At 40.6% G+C, this 23,771-nt stretch overlaps 1 protein-coding gene across 1 annotated transcript in view; it reads left to right on the forward strand.

Moving 5' to 3' along the window:
* Window positions 1-23,771, forward strand: part of LOC128620125 (ephrin type-A receptor 5) — a 63,998-nt gene that overhangs the window by 10,997 nt on the left and 29,230 nt on the right. Inside the window, exons 3-5 of the mRNA XM_053644810.1 lie at window positions 601-1,264; window positions 19,213-19,368; window positions 20,609-20,944. Of these exons, the coding sequence (XP_053500785.1) occupies window positions 601-1,264; window positions 19,213-19,368; window positions 20,609-20,944 (1,156 nt within the window). The remainder of the gene's footprint in view (window positions 1-600; window positions 1,265-19,212; window positions 19,369-20,608; window positions 20,945-23,771) is intronic.

Raw genomic sequence — 23,771 nt, forward strand, 5'->3', positions numbered from 1 at the left:
CCTCTACTTTGTCAGAGACAAAAATAGTTGTGTGCGATGAAGGAATCCACGGTGCTAGAGTTGCACTGCTCTTGCGTTGGGCAGTTCAGCCTAGTGCACAATTCTCTATGTTCCAGCGAGTGTCACGTTGGTCCCTGCCCAGTGGTAATGTGACGCCTCTTGAGGATCACAGTGTTCATTGATTGCACATTTGAAGAACACAAAGGCCTGTTTGGGCCCTTGGGCTTGGGCTTTAGAGGTCCTGCCTTGTTAACTGCCGTGGTATAGTTTTCCTGACTGTGTGTTACAGGTAGCATTGTTTTTCCAAACTCTCCAACCCTGATATATTGTTATTGGTGTTTTCTGCTTGAGAGCACAAGACAGAATAAAAAGGTAATAACTTTGTCTTCAACAGCGTTACGGTAGAATGGAAAGCAATATAATCTGGTATTATATGCTGCTTGTATTGTGTAGTTCTCATCACAAAAACATCATTCATGAACCATGCGGTTGCGTATATACTATGAATTATTGAAAAATGTATTTACGTAATTACAAATAAATATCTAAATCTATCATTTCCCCAGAATTACAATATTATTTTCTCTATCTTTTTGCCAGTGGGAAGAAATCGGAGAAGTGGATGAAAACTATGCTCCTATTCACACGTATCAGGTGTGCAGAGTGATGGAGCACAACCAGAACAACTGGCTTCAGACGAGCTGGATCCTAAACGAAGGTGCTCAGAGAGTGTTCGTGGAGCTCAAGTTCACTCTGAGGGACTGTAACAGCCTGCCTGGCGGCTTAGGCACCTGCAAAGAGACTTTCAACGTCTACTATTTCGAGTCCAATGACGACGACGACAGGAACATCCGCGAAAGCCAGTACACCAAGATCGACACCATCGCGGCCGATGAGAGCTTCACTGAGCTGGATCTGGGTGACAGAGTCATGAAACTAAACACCGAAGTAAGAGACGTCGGGCCTCTCACTAAGAAAGGCTTCTACCTGGCCTTCCAAGACCTGGGAGCCTGCATCGCCCTAGTGTCTGTGAGGGTCTTTTACAAAAAGTGTCCCACGGTGGTGAAGAACTTGGCCGTCTTCCCAGACATCATCACTGGGTCAGACTCTTCTCAGCTTCTGGAGGTGTCAGGGACCTGCGTCAACAACTCGGTGGCCGAGGAGCTTCCCAGAATGCACTGCAGCGCCGAGGGGGAGTGGCTGGTGCCCATCGGGAGGTGCATGTGCCAAGCAGGCCATGAGGAAGTTAATGGTTCCTGTCAAGGTTGGTGAACATCTTCATTATTATGCAAATGCAGGCTGGCAAACGGCAGCGCATGTTCAACGGTCCTCCTTGAACCAAGCCTATGAATGTCACGGACGTTGAAGAGTGTCCACGCCCTTTGCGGAGCCAGGGAGTGCAGTGACATTCAGATCAGATTCATAACACGATCCCCGGTTTAGTCGTACGCCACGCGATTTATAGGTCGTTGAAACGAAAAAAGATTTATGTAGGACATTTGAAGAGGAGTAGTGTTGTGAATATTGGCAATCTTATTAGGAACTCTTCGCATGGCTCAGTGGTTGGAGGGAGCGATGAGAAGAGAAAGAGAAGAGGTGTGTGTGTGTGTGTGTGTGTGTTTGTGTGTGTGTGTGATGGGTTGACTATCTAACAGCTGGCGGAGGGCGCATTGACTCCTGCGATGAATCTTAGAATCTGGACAGCACAATAGCCCAGAGCTCACAGCACCCTGCTTTGTTTCAGGCTGTATTTTCCATTATGGTGAACAAAAGGCATCACAGGGACAGTGATTAGGATCAAGACTCTTCCCTGAAAACATGAATTGTGTATCTATAGATGTTAGTCTTTCCAGGGTGATGGAAAAGGCTTTGACCCAGTTTAAGTCATTATTTTTAGAAATGCTTACTCCGTTCCTGCCTCCAGCTAGACAGTTGAGCAAAGACGGCTTGCTTCAGTCTGTTTTGAAATCATCAGTGGAGTTTTGGCTCTCTGATTTTCATGGGCATGCAAAAGATTCTGCTAGTTTTACCGAAGCAAGCATGTTTTTGCCTGTGTGTCGACAGAACGACTGTAGACGTCACTTTCCCTGTACTGAAGAAGTGTCATCACTGATTGAGTCATACTCTCTCAAACCTCTCCCCACTCTCTTTGCTGCTGTTTTCCTATTTGTAGAGACAGTCCTCAGTGAGATACCATCGTACCTTGTATTTTTAATAGACTTTTCATACAACGGAAACTCAACTTTGTCGTAACACCCCCCCTCAATCATCCACCCCCCCCAGCGCCCCATGTACGTGTCTGGAGTCGATAAATACAGTACATCCTCATTTTGGTTTCTATGGCAACTGGAGACTTCTCCTCAGTCTTTGACATTCAGAGATATAAAATTTTTACACTTTCCCCCAACGTGAGCCAGACACACTGCAGGAAGAGGATGAAAGCCGGCTTTAGTTAGAGTTTATGCAGCTGATGAGCATGGTGCGCCTTTTCTCGTCATTCCTTAGACGTGAACGACGCCGTGCAGGAAACGGACGACAGTGGTTTTTAGGAGCAAATCCGGTAGTTATAAAGGCATATAAAGTAGTTCCCATGTACTCATCCTTACCGTGTCTCGTGCTTGCAGCAATTCAGCAGTGCCCTTAATTCCGCCTCTTCCTCGAGCCACTCATAGATTATCAGTGCTGGCTGCTCAGTGTGCCATGTGATGATGGAACCCCAGCAATTCACTTCTCTCTTCTACACACACACACACACACACACACACACACACACACACACACACACACGCACATACACACACAGGGCTGTGCAGCCATCCAGCCATCTCTCCCTCTCACACACTCTCTCTTTCGCTCTCAGTCCTGTTCTGCAGGCATTTAATCATTTATCCTCCAGTGCGACATCAGGTGCTTCTCTCTTTCCTATGAGCCACACTGGTGATCAGCCTCCCCCGCAGCCCCCACCCGGAGCTGGAGGCTATAATGATGGCTGGGACCGAGGGATAGAGAGGGATGGCAGAGCAGTGGAGAAGAGAGGAGAGAAGCGATGGTTACACGCTCCAGCGCTGGAGGAGGGCAATGTGTCCTATGAACGATATGGGCCCTTCCTCTTCTGTCCCTCTCCCTCCTTTCCCTCCTTTCCCTCCTTTCCACAGATTGCTCCTTTTGTCTGGCTCCCGAGTTGGTGCTTTGCGATAAGACTTTTCTCTCTCTCTCTCTCTCCCCCTCTCTTTTTTCTTCTTCTGGAGAACGGTGTGATATTTCTGTGTGAATTAATTTCCATTGAGCCTTCCTAAGGGAACGCCCGTTGGCCCTGAACTGGAAGCTGCAGCTTTTCGTGCGGTTGCCCAGGTCACATGCAGACGAGGCAGCAATGCGTTGAAAATGAATTTTGCCCAATCGCGTGTGGGACGGCCCCCCATTCAGCAAGCATGAGGCGAGCGAGCGTTACGATCCCATTCCTAATGAGACGAACAAGCAGAAGGAGTATACACAGTGCCACTCCTCATTCACAGGAACGTGGCACGCAATTACAAAATGACTGTAAACACAAGAGCAGAATCCACCAGAGATGCACAAGAGAGGAGCCACACGCTCTTCAGGGAGACACCCTGATTACATCCCGCTCGTCACTTGAACAAGAGCAATTGAATTAGATTGAGAGAGGAAATCATGACAGTTTAAATTGTATAGAGTTACACAGGAATCTGATGACAAGTCCAAAGGGAAGAAAAAAGGTGTACATCTTTAAATTCCACTCGTACTCCTGCCCTGTCCGATTAACAGAACTCGTGTCTCGTTCGTCTAAGCTCAGTCAGTACCTGTTAGGTAAGGTACGGTCGAGACAGCTTGGGGAATACACGCAATTGTAACACCCATAAAAAATTAACCTCCAAAACTTGAACACCCAGAAATGTCAGTTTTGTGGCATGGCTCTGTTTTATGAGCCTGTCTGATTTGGATGATGGAGTACCACTGACTGTTGATGGATGAAGATGTGACTTCTCTTAGGTGTAGTGTTCTGTTTCATGCCCTTACAGGAATATAGGTCACATTTCCACTGAGTGGCCCACTCTCGCTCCCAAGGGTCCTTCTGTGAGCGCTAGCGAAAGCTTTCTGTTTATGGACTAACAAATCTGACGCCATCCACAGACACTTTTATCCAGAACACAGAAACAGAGGTCATTTCCGAAGACTATTTCTAAGTGCGTTTTTTATTTTCATCATCAGCCTTATGGCTAAATAAGGATCAATTAAAGCACAGACGTGATTTTAAAGAAGTACTTATGTGAATAATTCAACACGCCTTCCCAGATTTTGTTAAAAAAAAAATTCTTTAATGTTCATGATGCATGCTATACTGGACACTTAAGAAACAAACCAAAAACCTTTTTCATACTGCTGCATAATTTATATTTAACGAACTTTATTTGTTTTTTGAATAAAACGTAATTGACTACATGTTTTGTAAGCATAGCATCAGATTAATGTATTCTCTCTCTCTCTTTTTTTTATATAGAAAATAACAAAAGCTACTCTTCTAACACTGAGAAATGTACCAATACAGAGGGTTTGTCATCAGCCACTCTTTGAGAATGTTTAAGAAGATGCCGTATAAAATCGGTGCCACATGAAACGATTTATAAAGGATTTTGAATTTAATCCTTCAAAAGGAAAACAGTACAACACTTTTGATTAGAACGTTCACATTTTTAACCAAAAAGTCTCTAATATTTATGTAATCTTTCCGCTGATTATGTGATCAACACGGGGCAATATTGCATTTACTTAACAAAGTACTTTTTGACACCTGATAGGTTGGGTGTAAAGATGGATAAAGAGAGCGATTTTTGTAAAATATACTATAAAATATTAAAATATATGTCCATAAATGATTTACGTCCAGCCTCTGTGGCAACCCAGGCTTTATAAATGGAAGAAAAATAAAATGATGTGGACCACCTACTGTACATCCAACCAGTCAGGACAAGGCGTCTCTACTCGCCTGTCAATCATGTTGCCTATCTGCTCTGAAAGCTCCGTTTGATGTGTTGGTCAAGGCAAAGTGTGTGCCTTTGTCTCTAAACTGTTTTGGCTAACTACTTTCAATACTACAGCTATTCCTTGATGGGGTAAACAAATCACAAATGCGTTATATAACCCACTGGGAAAGTAAAAGCTTCAGTGTGCCACCCAGTCGCATGATTTGGTTGCCCAGAAACATAATTAGATAAATGCATTAACGCAAAGAACGTGAAATAAATGAGTATAACAAAAAGGTAGCTAGTCCATCCATCGTTCCATCCATTCATCCATTTTCTATACCGCTTGTCCTACAGGGTCACGGGGAGACTGGAGCCTATCCCAGGGAGCATTGGGCACAAGGCAGAGTTCACCCTGGACAGGGTGCCAGTCCATCGCAGGGCACAATCACATACACACTCACACACCCATTCATACACTACGGACACTTTGGACTTGCCAGTCAGCCTACAATGCATGTCTTTGGACTGGGGGAGGAAACCAGAGTACTCAGAGGAAACCCCTGCAGCACGGGAAGAACATGCAAACTCCTCAGGGCCGTGGCAGGAATCGAACCCCCCACCTGGAGGTGTAAAAGGCGAACATGCTAAGCACTAAGTCACTGTGCGCCCAGGCAGCAAGTCACTGGCTGATATTTAAGATCTTCTTCTTCTTCTTCTTCTTCCTCTTCTTATTCTTCTTCTTATTATTATAGTTATTGTGATGGCTTTGCACTGATTTGTATTTTGCTTGGTTTCATCAGTGTTTCTGCATACCTGCATATACTTTATTCTGAAAAGATTATATGACTAGTAAAAATCACTCTATCCTCCACCAAATCTTGGCCGATGTGTGTAGCGCAGAAGACTTTGGGATTCAGAACGAGTGGCATGTACTAATGTTACAAACATGTCACATTTAAACATAGCTAAGTACTACATACTTTTTCTTTTTGGCGAACTGACTAGGAAACCAAACTCCTGCAATCCTGAAGCTCAAGCTTTCCCTGTGACAGTTAGAGGAAAATGTTTGAAATGCATGAAATGCTACTTAGCCCAAATGGTGCCAAAGTTAGCAGAGTACATGACTAAAGGGAAAGAATGTTGTACGCAGAGAATGAAAAATGCCAGCTCGTTGAGACGGACAGCGATGAGCTGAGCGAACTGCCAGACTGATTTTGGAAGTATGACAGATAGAGAAAAGAAAAATAAACAGAGAGAGAGCGGGTCGGATAATGCACACACCCTTGCTCGGTCGGGTTCATTCCGACGAGCGTGTCCTGAAAGAGCTGGATCATCCGTGATCTCCAGTATTTTCATAACTGTCATTTGTTACTGGAGGAAATGTCAAACTGGATCTAGTCCCTCACCACACGCTTTCACTTGCCAAAGGAAGATACGACAGAGATGACAGGAAGCTCTCGCACCCTGAAGCACAGACGCGCACAGTCTTTCTTTATCACAAGGCAGGAAAAATAAACATGCAGTCAGTTTATCTCACTCAAGACAAACTAAAGCAAAGCAAGAGAGGATAATCAGGACATTTTGGAGTAATGAAAGAACAGGAGCCACGTGTCAATCCAAGTTCGTCTGTGAAGTGGAAAGGGGGAGTGTTTGCTACTCTAGTCACTGTTTGACACTTTCACAGAGGGCTGATCTAATCAGGGCTGCGGTGTCGGATGTTACGAGGTCATTTGTAAGCAGTTGTCGTAGCCTAAGCGTGTGCTGTGTGATGTGCTGGTGTTCGCAGCAGCATCAGAGACTGCAGTGCAGAGCCCCGGGTCTTAAAGGAAAATAGCGGAGGATCACAAAGTGACAGCATTATCCCGACACTTGACTTAGATTGTCTGCTTAGCTAGGAGAAGGAAAAAAAAATGTCTCTCCGCACGGTTTCATCGTCTCTATGCAAAACGTCCTTTTGCTGTAAACGACACTATTTCACAAGCATGAAGCTGTACAAGGTTGTGTTTCCACTCTGTATTATGTAAGGCTGACTCTAACTGCATGCTGATTAACGCTGCACCTCGGTGTCTCTGCCTGCACGCTGCAGGCACATTCGTCTTTCGTTTTTTTTTCAGTCAACGCTACTAAACACGGCCCTCAGAGAACCAGCCTGAGCACTTCCACAACTAATAAAGTTGTTACCAGTCTTGCTTCTGAGCAACTCACTTATTAGAGCATTTAATCCACACTCTTCTGTTTTTAGATATCATACAACACTGTCAAGAAGAGGTCTCTGAACTGCTGTGAAGTCTTTTCTCTTTCCTTTTAGATATTTTATGACCTTGGAAGTATAAAGCTCTATTCGCCCAGCAAACAGGGAACGTCCCCCGGACCACTTAGGTCCGCATTTGGTCTGGTTTATAACGTTCGCTGGCAGACGTTCCGAGGACGTCAGAGAATATCGAATCATAACACTACTGAATGTGTTCATTTCAGCGAAAGTCCCCTAAGCGTCCCAAATAGCAGCTGGGCATCCTACACATGGACGTTCGGGGGATGTTGTAGAGGCCATTTAGGCCTTTTTTTGTCAGCTGGGTGACAATTCTGTGATTTAAGCAGATAAAGCAGCTGAAGCATTTAATTATACTTTTCAGCAGTATTTTGGTGTAAAACATCTCACACAGTGCATATTTAGTATTATTAATACACACACACACACACACACACACACATATATATATACATATATATATATATATATATACATATATATATATATATATATATATATATATATATATATATATATGTACGGTATATACACAGTACTCACTAACTGCTTTTTGCCATAAAAGTCAAATGAATGCATATAATTTTAGTCAAGCTCTTCATTTTAAATTTTTTGGAATTTATTTATTTATTCATTTTATTATGATATATATATATATATATATATATATATATATATATATATATATATATATATATATATATATTTTTTTTTTTACAAATACATATAAACATTTTTTTTCTATTAATCAGCTGTTGTATGGCTATTTCCCTGTTTCAGTTATGTTTACAAATTCAAAATAATTTAAAAAGAAAAAAAATGGAACAGCTAACAAATCAGATTTTTTCAGTATTGGTACAAAAAAAATCCCTAATTTTAAAATAAAGTGCATTTGCAAGCAATAAGCTCCGAGGTGAGCAAATCAGATTTTGAAATTTACATGAGGCATATCAAATATAATTCCTTTATTAGTCCAAGAGCCATTGGGCTGTAGTGTCTTCCTCTTCCTTAGACGCTGTTAGAAGTAATATAAACAGTATTTTATGATGCAGTTTGTCGAATGTATTGTTTGAAACGCAGACGTATCGGATAAAACGATATAAATATGGTGCGATGCAATATAATTCACCGTATCAGTTCAACTTGTCCTCAAATTTACTAACTGACACTTTCCACTATTTATAATTTGACTCGTATTAAAACCAGCGTGTCTTATCAGATGACTCATGGGTAAGGAGGTTAAATAATCCAAAGTAATTTTAATCTTGAGCGAATCATGCAGATCTCAGATCAATTATTAGGGAAGTATTTTCATCTCTTTTTTTTTTTATAAAAACCATGAAGAATAATTTAAAAAAAAAATTGTATAGCAGAACGCAAAGAGTAATATTGAGGAGTATCTGCACATTGCTCATGTTAGACACTGAGATGGTGCCAGAATCCTTGTGTTGAGTGTATTAGCAGATTTCCAACTACATGTCATTGATTTAATGGAATTCAGATAGCGGATTTGCCGTTGCCAAGTATCAGGCTCGGCCCGCCCCGCTATTCAAACAGTGCACTGAGGGAAAATAAATAATTCCAGCTCCAACAATGGCAAAGCACAAAGACCAACACTGGATGCTGCCAATCACCCGCTTGCACATTGCCACTTGTGTGCTTTTGTTTTTGGGTGCGTTTACACGAGGGAAACTAAACATAGAAAGAGGATGTTTGTCTTTTTATTGGTTAAAAAAAAAAAAAAAATCATTTACAAAAGCGAATTTTGCAGTAGTTCATATTGCTGTCTATATCCATGTACTATTGATATTCATGAAAAGACTAACTCTTCTGATGTTTCACTTGATTTGATCAATAGTTTACATTTTGTCATTACATTTAATAGGTTGATTTTCTTCAGCGTTATAGATACATCTACAGAAAAGCATCTGTTATAAGAGAACTTGCTGTTTATTCCCCTAATTCAGTACCAACCGGATTCCTCGTTTAATTAGCACCCGATTGATTTGTCAGAGCATTTATGTGGCTCATTCATTAGCAGTGTTGTTTCTCACTGATTGGTTTTCTTTAACTTGCAGCACTTTGGTTCCTATCTGAGCCCCACGGTTTCAATTATTGGACATCTCTGCCATGTTTGAAGTTGTTTCTAGTAAATTCAGTAAAGTCCTATCAATCAGTATGTTTCATCCCACACGGTCCTCTGTGAGAGGGAGTGCGTTTACGAAGCTTCTCGCCAGCTTGTTAATTGTCAGACCCACCACTGTTAGCTGCATATTAATGAGGCATTAGCCTTTGTGCAGCACATTATGAGCTCCCCCTCCACCATGACATTGAAGAGACATCATGCCACAGGTAGCAGCAGGAGGGGTCGGCTTCACATCCTCAAGCAGCCGTCACGGTCGAGCATGACAAAAGCAGTTCACAAGCCCGAGATGGAATGATGTATGATTTAAGGCTCACGGTTTAGTGTAAATGCGAAGGAGGGTAAGAGTTAAAAGGATGGAGTTGTGTGGGTGGAACAGTGGAGAAGTTTGGTGTGGAAGTCATTTAAAGATCTGTCGGTTGTGTGAAAGTCCTTTACAGAACAAACATAGATGTGAAAACCTACTACTTATTGACTTTTTTTTTTGCAAAACAAAAGTTTCTATTAGTGTGTGTTTTTAATCATAATTATTATTATTTTTTACTGTGGTGTGATGCGTTCTGATGTAGGCTACCTCTCCTGCTTCCCGCACACATTCACCTTGCCATTAAACATATTGAGGGAAGAAGATTCTAGCCAGACTGGAGTATTATCTTTTATATGTAATGCGAGAAGAGAACACCAGAGCTACTAGCCAGATTCTTAATACTTACTGACTTTTTATCAAGGATGTTAACATGATACACTACGTTAGAAACTTTGGTAGAAAAGGATAATAATATAATGTCGTTCAGTCCCTCTTGGTCTGCCCATATGTTATTATATTATGTCAGCTACCACTTTTAAGCCTCATCAGTTTGGTTCTCAGGTGACTGGGCAGCACATTGGAGCTTTTATTTATCCTGTGGGTTAGTTCTTGTCCACACATGTAAAGATTGTGTAAAGGTTGTTTGGCAGTTATGTGAAGGTTGTGTAGAGGTTGTGTGGAGGTTGTGTAGATGTTATGTGCAGGTTGTAATTTAAAACCTTATTGATGGTTAAAATAATGTAATATTAATAGAGATGGCATCGATACTGGACAGATACTAGCAAAAAATGGTGAACTAGATATAAGAAAACATATCAACAAATATGTTTGTTTTGAATATTTGAAAATTTTGGAAACATTTGGAAAGTACATTTTTTTGGAACTGGAAATGTAATGTGACATATGTAGAGACTTGACTGTTTATTTCTTTTGTTTATTCTTTTCAAAGAGTTTAACTGTAAAGTGCTTCAGTAAGAAAAAAAAAAGCTTAGCAGTTTTTAAAGAAAACTATATCGGATGAGTATGAATATCACCTGATAGTCAAGGTTTCAGTATTGGTATCAGGATTGGAAAAGATAAAGTACCATCTGTAAATACTGCAATTTATAGAACTGGGAAAATTGCCAGTAAAACAGACATATTTCAACGTTTTCATTCATTTTAGTATTATTCTTGTGTGAATTTAATTACCGTTTACCTGTATTGTACATGAAAGTAAATGAACTTCATCGGCCAGATGTTTTTAGCAGGGATTTTTGGTGGAACCTTGAATAGCGCATGCAGGTCTCCAGGGAAAAACAGGAAGACCACATTAATCCAGGTATATTCTCAGAAGAATGAAAAGGATATATAACGTGTCTATGTTGATTCCTATTGTGTAGTTCAATAGAAATATAACAGTGTGTATGGCTGTAGTGTAACCGGTCTGATCTGCCTAGCCCGGCTACACTGCGTTGTGTTCTAGTGCACAATAGACACTGGACACCGGCGTATCTTGTTGAACTCAGGTTTATTCGTCCCGTAGACAAGCTCAACGTCTGTTTAGAGTTCAAAGAGAGCAAAACGTCGTCTTACAGGATTTATCTTCACAACAAACCTCTCTCAGTCAAACTCGACGCCGACTCACTGTCAACGTGAGACTAACTCAAAACCTGTTAACAAAATACAAAAGATGCAAATAAAAAAAATGTCATTACATTGTGTTCTATGACATGCAATTATATTGTTAATAACAATTAGCTTTTTAACTTAATACATATTAACACAAATAATGATTATATTGATGCACATTTATCAACTGGCACATAACAAAAAAATATATACATTCCATTAAAAAAAAAAGAATACACAAACACCACAATTACAATTACAAATACACTGTACCACAATAGCCTAATACAATGAACTTGACTAAAATAATACACTTACTGAACATGGTAACGGGAGTACAAAACACATGCACATACCTATTTAGAATTCAAAGAGAGCAAAACGTCGTCATACAGGATTTATCTTCACAACAAACCTAATGAGAAAATAACGTAAGCGTGTACCTCGATAAGAAGATAAAATGGCGACAGCTAGCACACACACACGAGAAAAACTTGCTAATTTGCTCATCTTTCACAAACTCATTGTACAAGTAAAATACACAGCAGAAACGACACAGTCCGTCTATCCTAATACTACTATAAATGATTAAACAAGGTTGTGCACTTTAAACGGCTTTTACAGCTTAAAATTCAAACTTTATAATCGCGCTGGCTTAAGTACATACCTCTCTCAGTCAAACTCAACGCCGACTGACGAGAAACAGGAAATGACACGATACATCTGCTACCAATTAGCAAAGAGCGCTAGAACACAAATAAAGTACTCCCAACACCAAGGACAGCAAACTATTAAATAACTGCGAAGGATCTTTTAACACGAAAAAATACAATAAATTTTATTTCCTAAAATTTATTGTATTTAAAATTTTATTTCTTTTTTCATTTTTGAAGAAAATGAAAAAAGAAAAAAGAAAAAAACATCCCAACAAAACTCAGGCTCATGTTTGAGCATCAGCTGTGGAAAAAAAAAATAATGACTGAGAGAAAAATACGTTTTATTCCCATACAGTAATTTGACAGCTGAAGAGCTTCGAGTGAAATTAAAACCAGCCAAACAATATGAGACAACAAACACAAACAAACTGACATTTGACACACCCACACAGGGAGAAATATTAAATTATCATCCAGCTCTGTGTGTACGTGTGCGTGTGTGAGTATGTGTACTTGTTTGCTCAGTTGCCTACATGTAGTAGAAACTATATTTCTAATAATTGCAGTGGTATCGGTGTACGCAGGTCTCTCTTCATCACATTCATCTTATCAAAAAGCAGACCTGCCAACCTTCACGCATTGTGTGCAGGATCTCTATTTTAACAGCGAAGTTACGCTGCTACGAGTTATCACTCAAAATACATAAAAGAGCAGTTTTCTTTTTCCCCCGATGGAAAAAAAAAAGGCAGATGAGCCCCGCCTCCTTCTACCATCTCACATTAGTAATCTCTCTTGAAAGATGCACCTTCAGTTTCTGTCAAGGTAAATGCGGAATGCTTTGTGTTCATTAATATGAAATAAAATCTGTCAGTATATGTTTTACACAGCGAACACTGGACAAGTCTATATCAGTTAACTGTATTTATTAGGGTTGCCACTGAAAACATTGGTGTGAAAATGGTAAGAAAAAAAAAACAGCACTTGTTCGGCCAAAATTTTGACAAATACACTCAAATACCTGTAACCCTGCTCATTCATGCAGTTATCCAATCGGCCAATCATGTCGCAGCAATGCATATAATCATGTAGATACAGGTCAAGAGCTTCCGTTAGTGTTCACATCAGACAAATAGAAAAAAAATGCGATCTCAGTGACTTTGACTGTTACCGGACAGGCTAATTTGAGTATTTAAGAAAGCTCCTGGGAATTTCATACACACACACACACACACACACACACACACACCAGTCTCTGTTCTCCAGTTCTACAAGCAGAAGTGCCTTGTTGATGAGAGAGGTCAGAGAAGAATGGTCAGACTGGCCCAGACTCAGCTGGCCGGCTGAAAATTGGGATATGTCACCTGGTCTTTATCCAGTCTTTAACTGTCCAGGTTCAGCCAGCCTGTGCCCATTGTAGCCTCGGAGTCCTGTTCTTGGCTGATAGGAGTGGAACTGGATGTGGTCTTTTGCTGTTGTAGCCCATCTGCCTCAAGGTTCAACATGATGTGCATTTTGAGATGCTTTTCTGCTCATCACAGATCGAAAGAGTGGTTATTTGAATGGTAACGATCATTAGAAGGTTTAAAATGAAAAACCTTGCTTGCTCTCTTGTGTCCGATCAGTGCGGGCATGTAGTAACGGTAAGGTGCAGCCCATCACAGTAGAGACTGGAGTGCATGTAGTGTATATACGGGGTTTCATGGTAACCACCAGACCCCTGTAAAAATCTGTTGTTGGCGTGTTTTAGTTTAGTCCGATTCGTATTTGAACCATTGAGTGGGTTGAGGGCCTGTGTTGGTCTAAAGCCATGGATTTATTTTGTGAACTAGTTTTAAAGCCTACTGGAGGTTAACACCATCTCATTTTTTTTTTATCATGTAACAGCCGTGAACGATTTCGAATGGTTTGCTTTTGCTTGCTTAGCCTTTACTTATGTTGTCCTTATTATGCATGCAGAAAGCAAATCAGTGCACTCAGATCTTAATCATGTAGTGATGATATTCACTACTTAAAAATCAATCCAAAAACAGATGAGCTATTTAAATGCTAAAACTATACACAAGGAAGCAGAATGAAAGACATCTGAAAGATAGCAAACCTGGCTGCATGCTTGGCTAGACAAGAGCTCAGGATGTAAGGCAAATTCTGCATGATAGAGCACCCAATTTTTTGTCAAGGTCATTCAGTTACAGTAGATGCTGTTTTTAACGACTCTGTTTATACCTCCTTCTATGTGTGTGCCGAACGATTTGCAAAAAAAAAGGATGTATTTATTTAAGGAGCAGAGGTACTAACAACTTAATTTGGTAGATAATAATCCACTCCTTTGTGTTGTGCGTGTGTGTTTAATAAAGAAGAATTATACAGGAAGTCCTCATTTCACACCAGTCCCTGGTGTAATCCAATCACAGGCTCGTACAAGGACCATTACTGCGGCCTGTCTCCAGCCCTTTATTTAATCCAACCTCATCTTGTTTCCATTAAGATTTGCTTTTATATCATAATGCTGCTCGTCCTGTGGGATTATCTCGGCTGGGGCCTGACTGAAGTGTGGAGAAATGGATTTGGCCATGTCAGGATCCATATTTGTAATCCTCAGAACATTCTCAGAAAATGTATCATAGTCACACGACAGATTGTTTAAATGAAGTGTCTTGTAAGAACAGGCTGAACTCTCAGGCATGGGAAAGATCGGAAGAGAAGTCCGAGTCTACACCACGATCCGAGTCCAGTGACATGCAGGACACTGTTCCAGTGCTGAATTTCGAGCATATGCAGGAGAAGTGGCCAAAATAGCAACAGGATTTTTCTTCTTTCTTGGATTCAAAATGTGCATCTTTAAATAATTTGAGGACGCTCACTACTATGCTGTGCCTGGTATTTAAGAGCCATCCAGATAAACTACAGCTCCATTAGCATGAGACGGTTCAGAGCCTGACATTTAAATCAGCCTTTGTCATTTTCATAGTGGGAGGTAGTTTAATGGCAATTGCAAGGTCACTGCAAATACTTTGTAAATTGAAGTGGAGTACAAGAAGGTTTTTTTTTCCCTCCTAAGGACTCGTTGCTCATGTTGGAAGGAGAAATGTCTTTGTTTGACAGAAAGGCCTGCAGGTGCCATGCCAGAAGTAAGAACTTGTAGGCTATTAACTGATAAACTGTTAAAAGGGAACCTTTTTATGAACTGATAAGCCTAATACCCAAGTAGTATAGCTGGTTTCACTCAGGTATTTTTGGCTGTCTTTTAGAGAATTCGATAAAAAATGAGGAGAAGGTGGTGAAATGGTGAAGCTGGAAGTTGGGATTGCGAATATTACATTGTTAATAGCATGAATTCTAAGATAGATATGATGCTAAGCTGACATTGCGATGTGTCATCTTAATTCTTGCAAAATCTCTTTTAAAAAAGGCTTATATTTCTGCCAGAAATGTATGCAAAGTTGACAATAGCCCACAAGGCTATTTTTTTGTTTGTTTATAAGTAAACCAAAAGAGTAAAATGGCTGAAAATTTATCCCTATTTCAGTGATGGACTTTTCCTCTACAGCTGTTATACAGAATAAGCTTTCACAGTATACACTCAATGAGCACTTTATTAGGAACATTATACTGATACTGGATAGGGCCTCATATATATATAACCCTACCCAGGCCCTATATACATTCACTGAACACCTTATATTCTGTTCTTATTAGGAACACCTGTACACCTACTAATTCTTGCAATTATCCCATCAGCCGATTTTAGTGCAGTATTGCATTGCATAAAATCACGTATATATGGCCCAGCAGCTTTAGGTAATGTTCACAGCAGACATCATAATGGGGAAGAATGTGATCTGAGTGATTTTGAATGTGGCATGACTGTTTGTGTCAGATGGGCTGGTGCTGATCTCCTGGGATTTTCACACACAACAGTCTCTAGAGTTGCTCAGACTGGTGCAATAAAGAAAAAAACATCCAGTGAGCGGCGGTTCTGTGGTCAGAAATGCCTTGCTGATGTTGATGGCCAGACTTTTTTTTTTTTCCAGAAAGGCTAAAGTAACTCAAATCTGAATCTTCCATCCATCCATCTTCTACCGCTTACTCCTTTTCAGGGTCACGGGGAAACCTGGAGCCTATCCCAGGGAGCGTCGGGCACAAGGCGGGGTACACCCTGGACAGGGTGCCACTCCATCGCAGGGCACAATCACACACCCATTCATACACTACGGACACTTTAGACACGCCAATCAGCCTACCATGCATGTCTTTGGACTGGGGGAGGCAACCGGAGTCCCCGGAGGAAACCCCCGCAGCACCCATGGCAAACTCCGCACACACATGGCCCTGGCAGGACTCGAACCCCGGATCCTGGAGGTGTGATGTGAACATGCTAACCACTAAGCCACCGTGCACCCCAAAATCCTGAATCTTGATTTTGGCTGATTCAAATGGTACAAATGGTAGGGTCAGAATTTGGTGTCACCAGCATGAATCCATTGACCCAACCTGCCTTGTGTCAACAGTCCAGGCCGGTGGAGGTGGTGTAATGGTGTGGGGAATATTTTCTTGGCACATTTTGGGCCTGTTAATACCATACAATCATTGTTTAAATGTCACAGCCTATTGGACTCATGGCCACAATTTACTCATCCTTTAATGACTACTTACAGCATGATAATGCACCATGTCACAAAACAACCACCTGTCATTTCAAACAGGTTTCATGAACATGATGAGTTCAGTGGCTTTCCCAGTCACAGGATCTGAATCTAATAGAGCATCTTTTGGGATGTGGTAGAACAGGAGATTCGAAGCATGAAAGTGCACCTGAAAAATCTGCATGAATCTACAGATGAATCATGTCAACATAGACCAGAATCACAAAAGAATATTTCCACATAAATCCACATAAATCCACATAAATCCACATACGCCCCCGCTCTGACCTGTGTTCTGTGTGGGGGATTAAACAAAACCAAAAAAAAAAAATACAGTAAATAATAAATAATACCAACTGAGTGGATTTTTACATAATGTTAACCAGAAGTTATCTAATGTTTATCATGATTTTTATGTTTATAAATAGCTTGATTGGTAAATCTGATTGTTTTTCTCGAACGCTGGAGTACAGCATAAACGCTTTCCTTGACACAAAGCATAAACCCTGTGTTTAGCAATGAATGTTCTCAAACAGGGTCTCCTCGGGTTTGTTTACAGGAATGCGTCTCAGGTTATCAGTTCATGCTTTGTTCATCGTGTGTGGCCGGTTCACACACCTCTCTCGAACCTCTCTCTTTAATGGAAAGTAAATTGCTTTCTAAATGTAAATAACTATAGGAAGTAGGTATGCATTGTCATAATGGATTCCACAAGACTTCTGAAGTGTGCTGTGGTATCTGGTACCAAGACATTAGCAGCAGACCCTTTAAGTCCTGTATGTAGCGAAGTGGGGCCTCCATGGATCAGACTTGTTTGTCCAGCACATCCTACAGACGCTCGATCGGATTGAGATCCGGGGAATTTAGAGGCCATGTCAACACCCTGAATCTATTATTTTATATTAAAATAGTTATATCAGTTATACACTGATTACCCTATAAAGCTCATTTTTAATTTCTAAGCTGAAATATAGGTCTAATACAGTTCACTAAATTATTTCAGTTTGTTTATAAACAGATATAACAATGGCATAATAATAATAATAATAATAATAATAATAATGTTTTGGGTTCCAGCCAAGAATTTCTGTTGCTTCAGTAGCATTTGCTGTTATCATTTGTTCCAAAAGAAACCCTACTTCACCTGCGTGAGGTTGGCTCATCTTGGTGTCCACCAGCACACTTCGTACAGTATGGTGCTTCCTTAGAGCGATACTGCTATTTCAGTCAAATACTATAAGTGCATTGATCGCAACAGCAGTTTTTATTCTCTACGAGCATGCCGACTCTGAGGCGTGGCAAGGGCAGAGGAAATGATCTTTAATAGAGTCACAGCGGCTCAAATGTAAAGCACAATTTAAATGTCAACTAGACTTTCAGATAAAGTAATTACAGACACTAGTGTGCTGTGTCTGATCAGAGCTGAGAGTGATACACTGCTCGTTTTCTTTTATTTGTACTCCTGATTTTCATATGGAGAGCCAATCCGTAGCTGCTGCCGCTATGCTCCATTAAAGCAAGCAAGCCGTTTAGACTGTGTATGGATTAAGAGTGCCCGATGCTTGCCAAACCCAAACCCTGCAGAGGTCTATTTAGAGCTTCAGACAGGAGGCAAACGTAATGTGCAGGCCCGAGCATGGCATGCTGTGAATGACAGATATCTGAGTATCTTCATCATGCAGGAGAGACGGTGATGAGGTTGTTTTATAGCCAGCTCATTTTTCAGAGAGTCACAGACTCGAATACAAATCAATATCCAGCGTTTTCATGTACATTGTGAGAAACAGAGCTTTATGAGTACTATTTTTTTCGATACAGAATACAGTTTTGATTACAGCTTGGTGTTGGATTAAATTTACAGAGCTTCTTTAATGCATGCCCAGGAAGCTTTAATTAATGTCTGTGTATGCACTTTGCACTGCAGAGGCCATTGATAATATGTCTCTCTTTATCCACAACAATCCATTACCTGAGTGTGTTCTGCAGTGTCAGTGTGTCTGCTGGGCAGACATATCGGTGCTAAGCTGAAAGTCATTTAAAGAGTAAAAAAGCACGAGATGCACAGGATCCGTCTGTCTCGCTGTCCCACGGACATCTTAAATCCCATTCTTTTACATATCCATGCTTTGTGGATGTTTCCGATTTGTAAGGCTCGACGAGTTCTCTCGATTCAGTGTGTATCGTTCACTCGTACATTCTTCGGCGTCTGTGATTGAGTCATAGCCATAGAAAACCACCTTGAGTCAAGGAAATGTATTCGCAAATATATTAATTACTCAGCATCAGATGCACATTAGAAAGGGAGTGAAATTATAAATACATCAAAGGTTTCATTTGCGCTAGAAACGTTGATGATGTGGGACACAGTGTGGCGTGTTAATGAGCACTCTGCATTTTCGCCATCAAAGCCCCATTGATATGAGCACCTGCTCTTTTTTTAATGAAGCAGATGAATGTTTGACTTTAACAGCCAATGTTTCTCATCAAATCCAAATAAGTGGTACAAAGGCATTGATCAGTTGCATTCATAATGTAATCATTTCTGCTTTGTGTGTGTGTGTGTGTGTGTGTGTGTGTGTGTGTGCGTTTTATCTGCAGTGTGTAAGCCTGGGTTCTACAGATCTGCTCTGCAGACTAGGACATGCAGTAAGTGTCCTCCTCACAGCTTCTCCAAAACAGAGGGCTCCACTTCCTGTCAGTGTGAGCACGGCTACTACAGGAAGGACACAGACCCAACCAACATGGCCTGCACAAGTAAATACTCAGGGTGCCTTTTTACATTTCAGATCTGAAATAAGAAATACAAGAAGGCAGCAAGTGTATTATTATTATTATTATTAGTAGTAGTAGTAGTAGTAGTAGTATAAAGTCATCAACATATGCAGCATAGTGACTAACATGTTATTATAGCCTGTGATCATGTCAAAAGTAAATCTTATTTATATTTAATATTCAAAAACGTCTTAAACTTAACAGAAAGTGGGTATTTTGAGTATTATTTAGGAGCAGTCAAACCCTACAATCCAGGGAAGGAGCGGTGTATTGAGTTATTTGCTACTTTGAACTGTTCGATCCATCAAATGACACATGGGGAAAGACTCTATCATGAAGTTATATAGGTGTTTGAAATAATACAAATACACAGCACTGCTGACTTCTCAGTTCTCATTGGTTACATGGTGCTGATGAATTTTCTGTAACGGTAGCTCTGACTGTACAGCTGTCATAAGCTGCGAGGCTTATATTACTGCGTTCAGTCTAGTATGTTATCATTGCTATAGTGACAACTCATTCACAGGGACATTTCTAATGCAATTTACACGTAATCCAGTCTAATAATAACGTCTAAGTGTAATAATAATAAAAGGACAGTTTCTCAGTAACATGACAAGCTGCACTTTTTGCTTTAATAACTTCAAGAGTGAGATAAAAGAGAGTTTTTGGGTGAAGGAAGGACTGTTTATAGCAGCTATGATATGATAAGTGACACTAGAAATTCATTTGTTATGCTGACATTCTTCAATTCCACAATGCTATGGTTTAGCTTGTATACCTGCTCAGTGACAGCCTATGAAAGAACAGTGCTAAAATATGGCAGAATAGACCATATATAGTATATAGACTTATATAGTAAGCCTATATAATAGGCAAACTTTGGTTTCACAATAGACACAATGGTGTAACCCTTAGGGGCTGGACATTTATTATTATTATTATTTTTTTTTTTACATGTATCAGTAAGGCCATTTTAGAGCCTGACAGTTTCTATAGAGTATATTCACTTATCAACTCCCAGGACATGCAGGGTCAGATTAATTCAGAGTATGCTTTCAGATGAAAAACTGATAATAAGCGGTATGTTTCGAGGGTTAAACGGTAAGCCACATGTGGGCCATTGAAAAATTGAAATGAGCCAGATTCAGTGCATAGATTCAATAGCGCTGTCATCCAACATAAATGTGCTTATAATAGTTTCACTCTACATTTTCCCCAGAGCCTCCTTCAGCCCCACGCAGCGCCATTTCAAATGTAAACGAGACAAGCGTGTTGCTGGAGTGGAGCGCCCCGGAGGAGACGGGTGGCAGGAAGGACGTGACCTACAGCGTGGTTTGCAGGAAGATGAGCGTAGAGTCGAGGCAGTACGAGCCGTGCGGCAGCCACGTGCGCTACCTTCCCCAGCGCACTGGCCTGAGAAACACGTCAGTCATGGTGCTCGACCTGCTCGCCCACAAAAACTACACCTTTGAGGTGGAGGCTGTGAACGGTGTCTCCGAGCTCACCAAACCACTGCGCCAATACGTTTCTCTTAACGTCACAACCAACCAGGCCGGTGAGTAGACCGGCCAGGTTCATGCATTTCGTCTGCCTTTTTGTGTTCATGTATTTCTATTAGAAAAGACTCCATCTTTGAGAAGATCTTGTTTACAAGGTGTCAAGAATATTTCAGCTGGCTTGCTTTCAGCCTGAACAAGGAAATGCATGTATAGTAAAATTCAGTCACATGTTCTAACAGAGTCAGCATTGTAATCAAATGGCATTTGAGGTCATTGTTGGTTGCTGACCAAAAATGTTTTTTTTTCTTCCCAAAAAGCATTACATGGAAGCTTAGCAAGATTGCAAGGGGGGAAAAAATGTCAACATGGACAAAAGGGTATAATTTCTGGGCATCAGAGAGTCAGTGGAGCTGTTCATAACTGTTATTACAACAGCGTTTATTACAGTGGTGCCATCTAAGTGGCCTAAGTATATAAGAGGATACCAGGCTTTGCAGAATTTTTGTGGTGGACTTTGCCAGGAAAAAAGCCGTAGTTCTCTATGACCACAGAATTTATCCCCTTAACTAAATGATAAATTCTAGTTCTCTCCTTTATTATTATTTAAATGCACCAGGAGGGCTGATTTGTCTAAATTACGTATGTATAGCAGAGAGTCTACAGCGCCAACAAACAAACACAAGCATTCTTTTCAGTGATGTCCCAATCCTACTTTTAATTTTCAACACAGTATTGATATCAGAACTCGGTCGATATCCGATACTGACTCAGTATTGAACTCCTAATAACTCCACTCAGTGCAAGCTTGTGTTGCCAAGTTATGCAAACCATCACAGTCATCACAATCACAATCAAGTTGTGTTCATGGGCATGATCTTTAACATAACAATGTTCACAACATTGTCTTGTCACAACACAGTGGCGGACAGATTGCTAGCCAGGGCCCCCGGGACAAGCAGATTACATATTGGGACCACCCGTTTTTCAGGTTCAGTAGGCTATATAACCAGCACCAGCGATTTTCACTGATCCAAAGGAAAAACTCTTCTCTGTTGATTTTCCCAAAAACATAACTTTTTATTCGATGTATTTGTTTAAACATAACATGCTTTAATTGGTTCATATATTGCAAATAGCTGTGCCGTGTACTACTTGAACCGGACTCTTTTTACTTGCCATATTAATTAGCTTGATCGTATGCTAGAAAACCGTTACAGAATCTGGACTACGGGAAACAGTGAGAAAACTGAGCAAAATACAGTACAATGCAACATATAAACCGTTGTATTACTCCAATGCTAGGACAGCGCTCATGTTTAAATACTCTCATCAGGTGAAAATAAAGATGCTCGCCAAACTCAAATAACGTCTTTACGTGTGACAAGAGAACGTGATGAGAGACTTATGGCTGCATAAAGTCACCCCTCTCACTGATTCAACTACTCACTTATTTTCCAAAGTGTGTGCTAATGTATACATAATTAGCTCATTGGACATTTTATTTAAATCAGTTTAGTTGCCACTTTTTAGCCTAGTTAATTGGGCTCAGGGACGAGCATAACGTGGCAACACATTGGAGCTTTCACTTGCCCTGTGGACTAGCTAATGAATTCATGATTTATCCACCTCTAAAAATGTGATCCGATAACAGTTCCTGTATCAGTTGCGATAATATATAATACAGTACAATAATACAGTATAATACGGTGCAGCTCTCATGTCGGGGTGTGTGCCACTGACTTTTTGTTTAGGTAATGAAGGTTTATTGATGTGTAATCTACTTTATCTGAACCAGGATCTGTAATTAAGATGATCACGTGGTGGCAGAGAAGATGGAGCCTGTTGCACAGCTGTGCAGTGTGTTTGTGTGTGTGTGTCTGTACATGTGCATGTGTGCGTGTGTGTGTGTGTGTGTGTGAAGCAGCTCAGCCATGGTAAGACAGCCTTGAAATAAGGGATTTGAAATAGTCTATGAGGAGACTGATGTAGAATACCGAGCACCTGCTTGCCTTGTGCAGTGGCGCTCAGGATAATCTGTTTAGGTCGATGCATCAAGTGGCAGTCATGTTTCATGTGAACTGGCTGGCTCTAGGCTAAGCACCGTGTTTGGTAGGGTGTTGTTAGAACCTTTGTTGTGTGAAAAGTGGAAAGCGCCATGATATTAGGATTCACTGTGCTGTGTTCCGTTACAGGAAATGTGAAAACTGTTCGCTTTGAATCTTCTCATCTAGTGTGGTCCTTATTAAGATATTTTTGAGAATGATTTTCACATAAAATCTCTTGCATTATTAGTAATTAGCACAAGGGAGCGGGAGAGGCCAAAAATAAAAAGTTTAAAAAAAAAAACAAAAAAAACCTCTAACTAGTGGGGCCGTGTGCAGCGCTGCTTAGTCAAAAATAGATAGTTATTTCATTTAGTTCTGGGCAGCAATTACATGTTCTGAGCGTTTAATAGCTCTCATGTATGATCAAGTGGCAGCAGATCTAGCAGTGTAATGTGTTTACTAGGCTTGTGCGATATACAGATTTAATCGTCTCTACACAATATTACACTGCCACGAATTCCAGTGAAGTTTACTCAGATTATATTATATTTTATTACTAGACCTGCCAACCTTTATGCATTTTGCTCAGCATAGGAGCTCAACATCAAATACACTACTATGCGTTATCACTCAAAAATACCTTAAAAGAGCATTTTTTTTTTTATGCTCCAATGAAACGGGAGATGAGCTAATCGGCATATGAATCTGGAATGATTTTGCGCAGGTTTTCTGCTGCATTCTGATATTAACTGACACTGCCTGGAAGCCCTGCCACCTACTCCCAATCTCATGCAGCCTTGCTTTCTGTCATGGTAAATAGACAATGTTTTGAGTTCCT

This window comes from Ictalurus furcatus, chromosome 16 (genome assembly GCF_023375685.1).
Source record: "Ictalurus furcatus strain D&B chromosome 16, Billie_1.0, whole genome shotgun sequence".
Lineage (NCBI taxonomy): Eukaryota > Metazoa > Chordata > Actinopteri > Siluriformes > Ictaluridae > Ictalurus > Ictalurus furcatus.